We start from the raw sequence: 12,327 nt of genomic DNA on the forward strand, positions 1-12,327 counted from the left end.
GGGAATGTGTCTATTCTGTACCCTAATCATCTCCTCCTTGAAGGGCTCCCATTGTTCAATTACTGTTTTGCTGAACAATTTCTGATTCCAATCCACCTGGGCAAGAACCCTTTTTAACTCACTGAAAGTTGCCCTCCTCCAGTTAAGTATTTTTATGCCTGATTGTTCCTTGATTCTCCATAACTATTCTAAACCTAATGATATTATGATCACTGTTCCCCAAGTGCTCCCCCACTGAAACATGCTCCACCTGCCCCACTTTATTCCCTAGAACTAGATCCAGCACAGCTTTCTTCTTTCTTGGGCTGGAAACACACTTTTCCAGCAAGTTTCAGGAATTCACCCCACCCGCCATTTGCCCTTTACACTGTTACTGACCCAGTCTATATTGGGATAATTGACATCCCTCATTATCACTTCTCTATAGTTCTTGCATCTTTCTGTAATATGCCTGCAAATTTGCTCCTCTATCTCATTCCCAATATTTGGTGCCCTATAGTACACACCCAGTAGCATAATAGCTCCTCTATTGTTCCTTAATTCCAACCAAATAGATTCTGTCTTTGACCCCTCAATGATATCACCCCTTTCCAGTGCTATAATAGTTTCTTTGATCAATACTGCCACCCCCCCCCCCAGAGTTGCCCACATCCCAAGAACAAATAAAGAAAAAGTTAGTCACCTAGATTTGTCTAGTTTGACCACTTCCTCACAAGGATCATTTGAGCAGTGGCTTTAAAGGGATGGGCCAGAATAAGTACAACTCCATTTTAGCAGCTGAACATCACAATAATGCTCCAGAATACCAGTAGCATTGCCATGGAAGATCTGCTAGTACCACTAAATGTATGATATATTTTGGTATTATTGATCTGTGTGGAATTTAACAATTGTGTGGTGTGAGCTTTCTGAAATTCAAACACCCTTTTTTTGTCACCTTAAAAATACTACATCAGAATGTTACAAATTTCTCTTTTGCTCTATCTATGCCAATCTAAGATAGCAGTCAAACAGCCTCAGCCAATTCAACTGTGTTAATAGCCATTATGACACAAATCATCTTGGGTTGACTTGCCTTCCCCTTGCAATGACACTGAGGTTGAGGCAGAATAGAATTACATGGAATGCACAGCACAGAAACAGGCCCATTCGGCCCAACAGGTCCATGCCTGTGTTTATGCTCCACTCAAGCCTCCCTCCCTCGCTACTTGATCTAACCCTGTCAGCATATCTTTCTATTCCTTTCTCCCTCATGTCTTTATCTAGTCTTCGGGTACGGTAGCACAGTGGTTATGTTACTGGACCAGTAATCCAGAGACATGAGTTCAAATCCCACCATGGCAGCTGGGGAATTTAAATTAAATTAATTAAATAAAAAATCTGGAATAAAAAGCTAGTATCCGTAATGGTGACACGGATTGTCGTAAAAACCCATCTGGCTCACTAATGTCCTTCAGGGAAGGAAACCTGCCGTCCTTACCCGGTCTGGCCCACAACAATGTGTTTGATTCTTAACTGCCGTCTGAAATTGCCTAGCCAGTCAGTTGTATAATCCCGCTACAAAAAGTCATAAGAATAAAACCAGACGGACCACCGGACACAACAAAGGCAAGGCAAACCAAGCCCAGTCGACCCTGCAAAGTCCTCCTCATTAACATCTGGGGACTTGTGTCAAAATTGGGAAAGCTGTCTCACAGACGAGTCAAGCACAGAATCCTGCCCCACCAGCAGGACAGATCGACTAGAGGTAGTGGCACAGTGGTATAGTCAGGAGGGAGTGGCCCTGGGAGTCCTCAACATTGATCTCGGACCCCATGAAATCTCATGGCATCAAGTCAAACATGGGCAAGGAAACCTCCTGCTGATTATCACCTACTGTCCTCCCTCAGCTGATGAATCAGTCCTCCTCCATGTTGAACACCACTTGGAGGAAGCACTGAGGGTAACAAGGGCACAGAATGTACTCTGGGTGGGGGACTTCAATGTCCATCACCAAGAGTGGCTCAGTGGCACCACTACTGACAGAGCTGGCCAAGTCCGAAGGACATAGCTGCCAGACTGGGACTGCGGCAGGTGGTGAGCGAACCAACACGAGCGATAAACCTACTTGACCTCATCCTCACCAATCTACCTATCGCAGATGCATCTGTCCATGACAGTATTGGTAGGAGTGACCACCACACAGTCCTTGTCGAGACGAAGTCGCGTCGTCACACTGAGGATACCATCCAACATATTGTGTGGCACTATCAATGTGCGAAATGGGATAGATTCAGAACAGAACTAGCAGCTCAAAACTGGACATCCATGAGGCGCTGTGGGCCATCAGCAGAAGCAGAATTGTATTCCAGCACAATCTGTAACCTCATGGCCCGGCATATCCTTCACTCAACCATTACCAACAAGCCAGGGGATCAACCCTGGTTCAATGAGGCGTGTCGATGGTAGCCATGATGTGGAGATGCCGGTGATGGACTGGGGTTGACAATTGTCACCAATTTTACAACACCAAGGTATAGTCCAACAATTTTATTTGAAAATCACAAGCTTTCGGAGGCTTCCTCCTTCCTCAGGTGAATGTGGAAATGAAATCCTCGAACCTTTCGCATTTATAAATCACAGATCAATACCTGGTGATTACAGATAGTCTTTCCAACTGCCCGTTGCCAAGGCAATCAATCAAAGTGTTCAGACAGAGAGGTGTTACCTACAGGGCCACCGAATATACAAACAACCAAAAAAACACAGAGAGAGAGAGGCAGAAACATAGAAACATCCGGAAGGAAGAGAAAGACAGCAAATGACCCGTTATATTAAAAACAGATAACTTTTGTTCACTGGTGGGGTTACGTGTAGCGTGACATGAACCCAAGATCCCGGTTGAGGCCGTCCTCATGGGTGCGGAACTTGGCTATCAATTTCTGCTCGACGATTTTGCGTTGTCGTGTGTCTCGAAGGCCGCCTTGGAGTCCGCTCACCCGAAGGTCGGTGGCTGAATGTCCTTGACTGCTGAAGTGTTCCCCGACTGGGAGGGAACCCTCCTGTCTGGCGATTGTTGCGCGGTGTCGGTTCATCCATTGTCTCAGCGTCTGCATGGTCTCGCCAATGTACCATGCTCCGGGGCATCCTTTCCTGCAACGTATGAGGTAGACAACGTTGGCCGAGTCACAGGAGCATGAACCATGCACCTGGTGGGTGGTGTCCTCTCGTGTGATGGTGGGGGATTCGGCGACGGTAATGCCGTTGAACGTCAAGGGGAGGTAGTTAGACTTGCTCTTGTTGGAGATGGCACTTGTCTGGCGTGAATGTTACTTGCCACTTATCAGCCCAAGCCTGGATGTTATCCAGGTCTTGCTGCATGCAGGCACAGACTGTTTCAATTTTGGCTATGGGCCCCGACAACATCTCAGCTGTAGTGCTGAGGACTTGTGCTCCAGAACTAGCCGCGCCCCTAGCCAAGCTGTTCTAATGCAACTACAGTACTGGCATCTATCTGAGGGGTTGCGAATGGTGGAAATTGCGGAGGTACTGGCCATAATCTTACAAACATCCGTAGATACGGGGTGGTGCCAGAGGACTGGAGAATTGCAAATGTTACACCTTGTTCAAAAAATGGGTGTAAGAATAAACCCGGCAACTACAGGCCAGCCAGTTTAACCTCAGTGGCGGGGAAACTTTTAGAATCAACAATCCAGGACAGAAGTAACAGTCGCTTGGATGAGTGTGGATTGATTAGGGAAAGCCAGCACAGATTTGTTAAAGGCAAATCGTGTTTAACCAACCTGATAGTTTTTTGATGAGGTAACAGAAAGGGTGGATGAGGGCAATGCAGGTGACGTAGTGGAAATGGACTTTGAAACGGCGTTTGATAAAGTGCTGCATGGTAGGCTTATCATCAAGATTGCGGCCCATGGAATAAAGAGGGCAGTAGGAACATGGATACAGAATTGGCTAAGTGACAGGAAACAGAGAGTAGTGGTGAACGGTTGTTTTTTGGACTGGAGGGAGGTGTACAGTGGTGTTCCCCAGGGGTTGGTGCTGGGACCACTGCTTTTCTTGATATATATTAATCACTTGGACTTGGGTGTACAGAGCACAATTTCAGAATTTGCAGATGACACAAAACTTGGAAGGGGAGTCAACAGTGAGAAGGATAGTGATAGACTTCAAGAGGATATAGACAGGCTGGTGGCATGGGCGGACACATGGCGGATGAAATTTAACGCCGAAAAATGCTAAGTGATACATTTTGGTCAGAAGAACGAGGAGAGGCAATATAAACTCGAGGGCACAACTATAAAAGGGGTTCAGAGAGATCTGGGGGTGAGAAGGTTGATTCTCAAACAAGCGTACTGAGCTTGAATAAAGGAGACTATGATGGTATGAGAGCGGAATTGATTAAAGTGGACTGGGAAAATAGATTAAAGGGTAAGACGGTACATGAGCAGTGGTGTTCATTTAGGGAGTTATTTTACAACTTTCAAAATAAATATATTCCACTGAGGAAAAAAGGGTGTAAAAGAAATGACAGCCATCCGTGGCTAAGTAAAGAAATCAAGGATAGTATCCGACTAAAAACAAGGACATATAAGGTAGCCAAACTTAGTGGGAGGATAGAAGATTGGGAATTCTTCAAAAGACAGCAAAAAGTAACTAAAGGATTGATTAAGAAAGGGAAGTTAGATTATGAAAAGAAATTAGCAAAAAATATAAAAACAGATAGCAAGAGTTTCTATAGTTATATAAAAAGAAAAAGGGTGGCTAAGGCAAACATAGGTCCCTTAGAGGATGAGACCGGGAAATTAATGGTGGGAAACATGGAGATGGCAAAAATGCTGAACAAATATTTTGTTTCAGTCTTTACAGTAGAGGACACTAAGAATATCCCAACACTGGACAAACAGGGGACTCTCGGGGGGGAGGAGCTAAATACGATTAAAATCACTCAGGAGATGGTACTCAGTAAAATAATGGCACTCAAGGCGGATAAATCCCCTGGACCTGATGGCTTCCATCCTAGGGTCTTGAGGGAAGTGGCAGTAGGGATTGTGGATGCTTTGGTGATAGTTTTCCAAAATTCCCTGGACTCAGGAGAGGTCCCGGCAGATTGGAAAACTGCTAATGTAACACCGTTATTTAAAAAGGGTAGTAGGCAGAAGGCTGGAAATTATAGGCCAGTTAGCTTAACATCTGTGGTGGGTAAAATTTTGGAGTCTATTATTAAGGAGACAGTAACGGAACATTTAGATAAGCATAATTTAATAGGACAAAGTCAGCATGGCTTTATGAAGGGGAAGTCATGTCTGACAAATTTGCTTGAGTTCTTCGAGGATATAACGTATAGGGTGGATAAAGGGGAACCAGTGGACATAGTGTATTTAGACTTCCAGAAGGCATTCGACAAGGTGCCACATAAAAGATTATTACTTAAGATAAAAAATCACGGGATTGGGGGTAATATTCTGGCATGGGTGGAGGATTGGTTATCGAACAGGAAGCAGAGAGTTGGGATAAATGGTTCATTTTCGGACTGGCAACCAGTAACCAGTGGTGTTCCACAGGGGTCGGTGCTGGGTCCCCAACTCTTTACAATCTATATTAACGATTTGGAGGAGGGGACCGAGTGCAACATATCAAAATTTGCAGATGATACAAAGATGGGAGGGAAAGTAGAGAGTGAGGAGGACATAAAAAACCTGCAAGGGGATATAGACAGGCTGGGTGAGTGGGCGGAGATTTGGCAGATGCAATATAATATTGGAAAATGTGAGGTTATGCACTTTGGCAGGAAAAATCAGAGAGCAAGTTATTTTCTTAATGGCGAGAGACTGGAAAGTACTGCAGTACAAAGGGATCTGGGGGTCCTAGTGCAAGAAAATCAAAAAGTTGGTATGCAGGTGCAGCAGGTGATCAAGAAAGCCAACGGAATGTTGGCTTTTATTGCTCGGGGGATAGAATATAAAAACAAGGAGGTATTGCTGCAGTTATATAGGGTATTGGTGAGACCGCACCTGGAATACTGCATACAGTTTTGGTCTCCATACTTAAGAAAAGACATACTTGCTCTCGAGGCAGTACAAAGAAGGTTCACTCGGTTAATCCCGGGGATGAGGGGGCGGACATATGAGGAGAGGTTGAGTAGATTGGGACTCTACTCATTGGAGTTCAGAAGAATGAGAGGCGATCTTATTGAAACATATAAGATTGTGAAGGGTCTTGATCGGGTGGATGCAGTAAGGATGTTCCCAAAGATGGGTGAAACTAGAACTAGGGGGCATAATCTTAGAATAAGGGGCTGCTCTTTCAAAACTGAGATGAGGAGAAACTTCTTCACTCAGAGGGTGGTAGGTCTGTGGAATTTGCTGCCCCAGGAAGCTGTGGAAGCTACATCATTAGATAAATTTAAAACAGAAATAGACAGTTTCCTAGAAGTAAAGGGAATTAGGGGTTATGGGGAGCGGGCAGGAAATTGGACATGAAGCTGAGTTCGGATCGGTCAATGCCCTGTGGGTGGCGGAGAGGGCCCAGGGGCTATGTGGCCGGGTCCTGCTCCGACTTCTTGTGTTCTTTAGATTTGTGGTTGGGATCAGATCAGCCATGATCTTATTGAATGGCGGAGCAGGCTCGAGGGGCCGATTGGCCTACTCCTGCTCCAATTTCTTATGTTCTTATGTTCTTATATGTGCACAAATCACTGAAGGTGGCAGGGCAGGTTGAGAAAACGGTTAAAAAAGCATACGGGATCCTGGGCTTTACAAATAGAGGCATAGAGTACAAAAGTATGGAAGTCATGGTGAACCTTTATAAAACACTAGTTCGGCCACAACTGGTGTATTGTGTCTAGTTCTCGGCACCGCACTTCAGGAAAGATGTGAAGGCCTTAGAGAGTGTGCAGAAGAGACTTACTAGAACGATTCCAGGGATGAAGGACTTCAGTTACGTGGATAGGCTAGAGAAGCTGGGGTTATTCTCCTTGGAACAGAGATGGTTGCGATGAGATTTGATAGAGGTATTTAAAATCATGAATGGCCTAGACAGAGTAGATAGAGAGAAACTGTTCCCATTGGCAGAAGGGTCAAGGACCAGAGGACATAGATTTAAGGTAATTGGCAAAAGAATCAAAGATGACATGAGGAAAAATGTTTTAACACAGTGAGTGATTAGGATCTGGAATGCACTGCCCAAGGGGATGGTGGAGGCAGATTCAATCATGGCCTTCAAAAGGGACCTGCATAAGTACTTAAAAGGAAAAAATTTGCAGGGCTACGGGGAAAGGGAGTGGGAGTGGGACCAGCTGGATTGCTCTTGCATAGAGCCGGCATGGACTCGATGGGCCGAATGGCCTCCTTCCGTGTTGTAACCGTTCTATGATTTTATGATTCTACCAATTACTTTAAATCTATGCCCCCTGGTCACTGACCCCTCTGCGAAGGGAAATAGGTCTTCCTTATCCACTCTACCTCAGCCCCTCATAATTTTATGCACCTCAATTAAATCTCCCCTCAGTCTCTTCTGTTCTTGTAAATCTCCTCTGTACCCACACTGGTTACCAGAACTGTAAGCTGTACTGTAGCTGTGGCCTGACTAGTGTTTTACACAGTTCTAGCATAACCTCCCTGCTCTTATAGTCTATGCCTTGGCTAATAAAGGAAAGTATCCCGTATGCCTTTTTAACCACCTTATCTACCTGTCCTGCTATCTTCAGGGATCTGTGGACATGCACTCCAAGGTCCCCCTGTTCCTCTACATCTCTCAGTATCCACCCATTTATTGTGTACTCTCTTGCCTTGTTTGTCCCCCCCAAATGCATTACCTCACACAATTCTGGATTATATTCCATTTGCCACTTTTCTGCCCACCTGACCAGTCCATTGATATCTTCCTGCAGTCTACAGCTTTCCTTCTCACTATCAACCATATGACCAATTTTTGTATCATCTGTAAACTTCTTAATCATGCCTCTTACGTTTAGGTCTAAATCATCAATATACACCACAAAAAGCAAGGGACCTAGTACTGAACCCTGTGGAACCCCACTGGAGACAGCCTTCCAGTCACAAAAACATCCGTCGACCGTTACCCTTTGCTTCCTGCCACTGAGCCAATTTTGGATCCAACTAGCCACTTTCCCTTGGATCCCATGGGCTTTTACTTTTCTGACCTGTCTGCCACATGGGACCTTGTCAAAAGCCTTGCTAAAATCCATGTAGACTATATCAAACGAGCTACCCTCATCCACCTTCCTTATTACCTCCTCAAAAAATTCAATCAAGTTGATCAGACAAGACTTTCCCTTAACAAATCCATGCTGACTGTCCTTGATTGATCCCTGCCTTTATAAATGATGATTTATACCGTCCCTCAGAATTGTTTTCAATAATTTGGCCACCACCGAGGTAAGGCTGACTGGCCTGTAATTACTCAGTCAATACTTTTTTCCCTTTTTAAACAATCTAAACAAGGCACAAGTCTGGACTTGCAGAAGGCATTTGATATGGTCCCACATAAGAGACCGATAGCTAAGATAGAAGCCCATGGAATCGAGGGGAAAGTACGGACTTGGTTAGGAAGTTAGCTGAGCGAAAGGCGACAGAGAGTAGGGATAATGGGTAGGTACTCACATTGGCAGGATGTGACTAGTGGAGTCCCACAGGGATCTGTCTTGAAGCCTGAATTATTCACAATATTTATCAACGACTTAGATGAAGGCATAGAAAGTCTCATATCTAAGTTTGCCGATGAACACAAAGATTGGTGGCATTGTAAGCAGCGTAGATGAAAACATAAAATTACAAAGGGATATTGATAGATTAGGTGAATGGGCAAAACTGTGGCAAATGGAATTCAATGTAGGCAAATGTGAGGTCATCCACTTTGGATCAAAAAAGGATAGAACAGGGTACTTTTTAAATGGCAAAAAGTTAAAAACAGTGGATGTCCAAAGGGACTTAGGCATTCAGGTACATAGATCATTGAAGTGTCATGAACAGGTGCAGAAAATAATCAAAAAGGCTAATGGAATGCTGGCCTTTATATCTAGAGGACCAGAGTACAAGGGGGCAGAAGTTATGCTGCAGCGATACAAAACACTGGTTAGACCGCACCTGGAGTACTGTGAGCAGTTCTGGGCACCGCACCTTCGGAAGGACATATTGGCCTTGGAGGGAGTGCAGCGTAGGTTTACTAAAATGATACCTAGACTTCAAGGGTTAAGTTACGAGGAGAGATTACACAAATTGGGGTTGTATTCTCTAGAGTTTAGATGGTTAAGGGGTGATCTGATCGAAGTTTATAAGATATTAAGGGGAACAGATAGGGTGGATAGAGAGAAACTATTTCTGCTGGTTGGGGATTCTAGGAGTAGGGGGCACAGTCTAAAGATTAGAGCCAGACCTTTCAGGAGTGAGGTTAGAAAACATTTCTGCACACAAAAGCTGGTAGAAGTTTGGAACTCTCTTCTGCAAACGGCAATCAATGCTAGCTCAATTGCTAAATTTAAATGCGAGATAGATAGCTTTTTGGCAATCAAAGGTATTAAGGGATATGGGCCAAAGGCAGGGATATGGAGTTAGATCACAGATCAGCCATGATCTTATCAAATGCGGAGCAGGCTCGAGGGGCTGAATAGCCTACTCCTGTTCCTATGTTCCTAAGTCAGGAATGTGATGGAATATTCTCCACTTACCTGGACGAGTGCAGCTCCAACAACACTCAAGAAGTTCGACACCATCCCGGACAAAGCAGTCCGCTTGATTGGCATCCCATCCATCACCTAAAACATTCACTCCCTCCACCACCGGCGCACTGTGGCTGCAGTGTGTGCCATCCACAGGATGCACTGCAGCAACTCGCCAGGGCTTCTTCAACAGCGCCTCCCAAACCTGCGACCTCTACCACCTAGAAGGACAAGGGCAGCAGGCATATGGGAACAACACCACCTGCACATTCCCCTCCAAGCCACACACCATCCCGACTTGGAAATATATCGCCGTTCCTTCATCGTCGCTGGGTCAAAATACTGGAGCTCCCTGCCTAACTACACTGTGGGAGAACCTTCACCACATGGACTGCAGCGGTTCAAGAAGGTGGCTCACCACCATCTTCTCGAGGGCAATTAGGGATGGGCAATAAATGCCGGCCTCGCCAGCGATGCCCACATCCCATGAATGAATAAAAAAAATGTTTGCCCTTAAATGCATCTATGCTGGTCGCCTCAGCTACTCCTTGTGGTAGCGAGTTCCACTTGTTGACCACTCTCTGGATAAAGAAGTTTCTTCTGAATTGGATTTATTAGTGATTGTCTTATATTTATGGCCCCTAGTTCTGGTCCATCCCATCGTGGAAGTGGAAGCAACATCTCTACTTCTACCCTAACAAAGCCTTTCATAATCTTAAAGATTTCTATCAGATCACTCCTTAATCTTCTCTTTTCTATAATATGTAGACCAGAACTGTTCACAGTACTCCAAGTGTGGTCTAACCAGTATTCTGTACAAGTTTAACATAACATCTCTGCTTTTCAATTCTATCCCTCTAGAAATGAATCCCAGTGCTTAGTTTGCTAATTTATGGCCTTATTAACCTGTGTCACTACTCTTAGTGATTTGTGTATCTGTACCCCCAAATCTCTCTGCTCCTCTACCGTATTTAGACTCTTCTTATCCAAGCAGTATGTGACCCCCCCCCCTTATTCTTCCTACCAAAATGTTATGCCTCACACTTATCTATATTGAAAATAATTTGCCAATTACATGCCCATTCTGCAGGTTTAAGCCAAAAGTATCAAGACACTTGTATAGTACCAGGCAGATGGTGGGTACCATAGTGTTCGATTCCTCACTTTTTTGGCATAGAAGAATTTAAAAAAAGAAAGAACTGTTCATGTAGTGGGGATAATGCCAAAAATAAAAGCATCAAATTAAAGCTCTGACATACAAGCATCAGAATGAAAGTCCATACTATAACATGGATCTGTTTCTAAATTGCAGCCCCTTGGAGCAAGTGACTACCTGGAAATGTCTAAATATTTTGACACGGTATTTATCCGGAACATACCAATACTGACTTTGGCAAAGAAGACACAAGCACGACGTTTCATCACCCTTATCGATGCCTTTTACGATCACAAGGTTGGATTTAATTAGGTCACACTGGAAACTCCTTTGGTGAAACATCATAATTAACGAGATCTTTGTTCCTAAAGCCATGTTGAAGATTTTGTTTTGAAGTAAAGTTTGGGAAATTAGATTAAAAGATGTGACGGTAGCGAATCAATAGCGAACATTTAAAGAAATAATTCATAATTCTTAACAAATATACATTCCCATGGGAATAAAAACTCCACGGGAAAAATGATCCAACTGTGGCTAACTAAAGAATTGAAGGATAGTATTAGATTAAAAGAAGAGGCTTACAATGTTACCAAAAAGAGTAGTAAGCCTGATGATTAGGAGGGTTTTAGAAACCAGCAAAGGATGACCACGAAATTGATAAAGAGGGAGAAAATTGAATATGAGAGTAAACTAGCAAGAAATATGAAAACAGATTGTAAGAGCTTCTACAAGTATGTAAAAAGGAAGAGATTAGCGAAAGTAAACGTGGGTCCCTTAGAGGCAGAGACAGGAGAACTTATAATGGGGAATGAAGAAATGACAGACATGTTAAACAAATATTTTGTATCTGTCTTCACAGTACAAGACACAAAAAACATACCAGAAATAATGGGGAACCAAGAGTCCAATGAGGGTGAGGAACTTAAAGTAATTAAGATTAGTAAAGAAAAAGTACTAAACAAATTAATGGGACTAAAAGCCGACAAATCCCCTGGACCTGATGGCCTACATCCTAGGGTTTTAAAAGTGGTGGCTGCAGAGAAAGTGGATGCATTGGTTTTGATCTTCCAGAATTCCCTAGATTCTAGAATGGTCCCAGTGGATTGGAAGGTAGCAAATATTACCCCGCTATTCAAGAAAGGAGGGAGAGAGAATGCCAGTTAGCCTGACATCGGTAGTAGGGAAAATGCTATTAAGAATGTAGTAACAGGTCACTTAGAAAATCATAATATGATTAGGCAAAGTCAACACAGTTTTATGAAAGAGAAACTGTGTTTGACAAATCTATTAGAATTTTTTGAGGGTGTAACCAGCAGGGTAGATAAGGGGGAACCAGTGGATGTCGTATATTTGGATTTTCAAAAGGCATTTGATAAGGTGCCACACAAGAAGTTGTTAAACAAGATTAGGGCTCATGGGATTGGGGGTAATATATTAGCATGGATAGAGGATCGGTTAACGGACTGAAAACAGAGAGTAGGAATAAACACGTCAA

At 43.8% G+C, this 12,327-nt stretch overlaps 1 protein-coding gene across 2 annotated transcripts in view; it reads left to right on the plus strand.

The window, feature by feature from the left end:
• afg1lb (AFG1 like ATPase b) overlaps nt 1-12,327 on the plus strand; it is a 156,641-nt gene that overhangs the window by 140,225 nt on the left and 4,089 nt on the right. Inside the window, exon 11 of one of the 2 annotated variants that reach the window (XM_067984993.1) lies at nt 10,989-11,129. The exons of the other annotated variant lie outside the window; for it this stretch is intronic. Coding sequence (XP_067841094.1) covers nt 10,989-11,129 — 141 coding nt within the window. The remainder of the gene's footprint in view (nt 1-10,988; nt 11,130-12,327) is intronic. 2 annotated transcript variants of the gene reach the window in all.

This window comes from Heptranchias perlo, chromosome 5, assembly GCF_035084215.1.
Source record: "Heptranchias perlo isolate sHepPer1 chromosome 5, sHepPer1.hap1, whole genome shotgun sequence".
NCBI classification, from domain to species: domain Eukaryota; kingdom Metazoa; phylum Chordata; class Chondrichthyes; order Hexanchiformes; family Hexanchidae; genus Heptranchias; species Heptranchias perlo.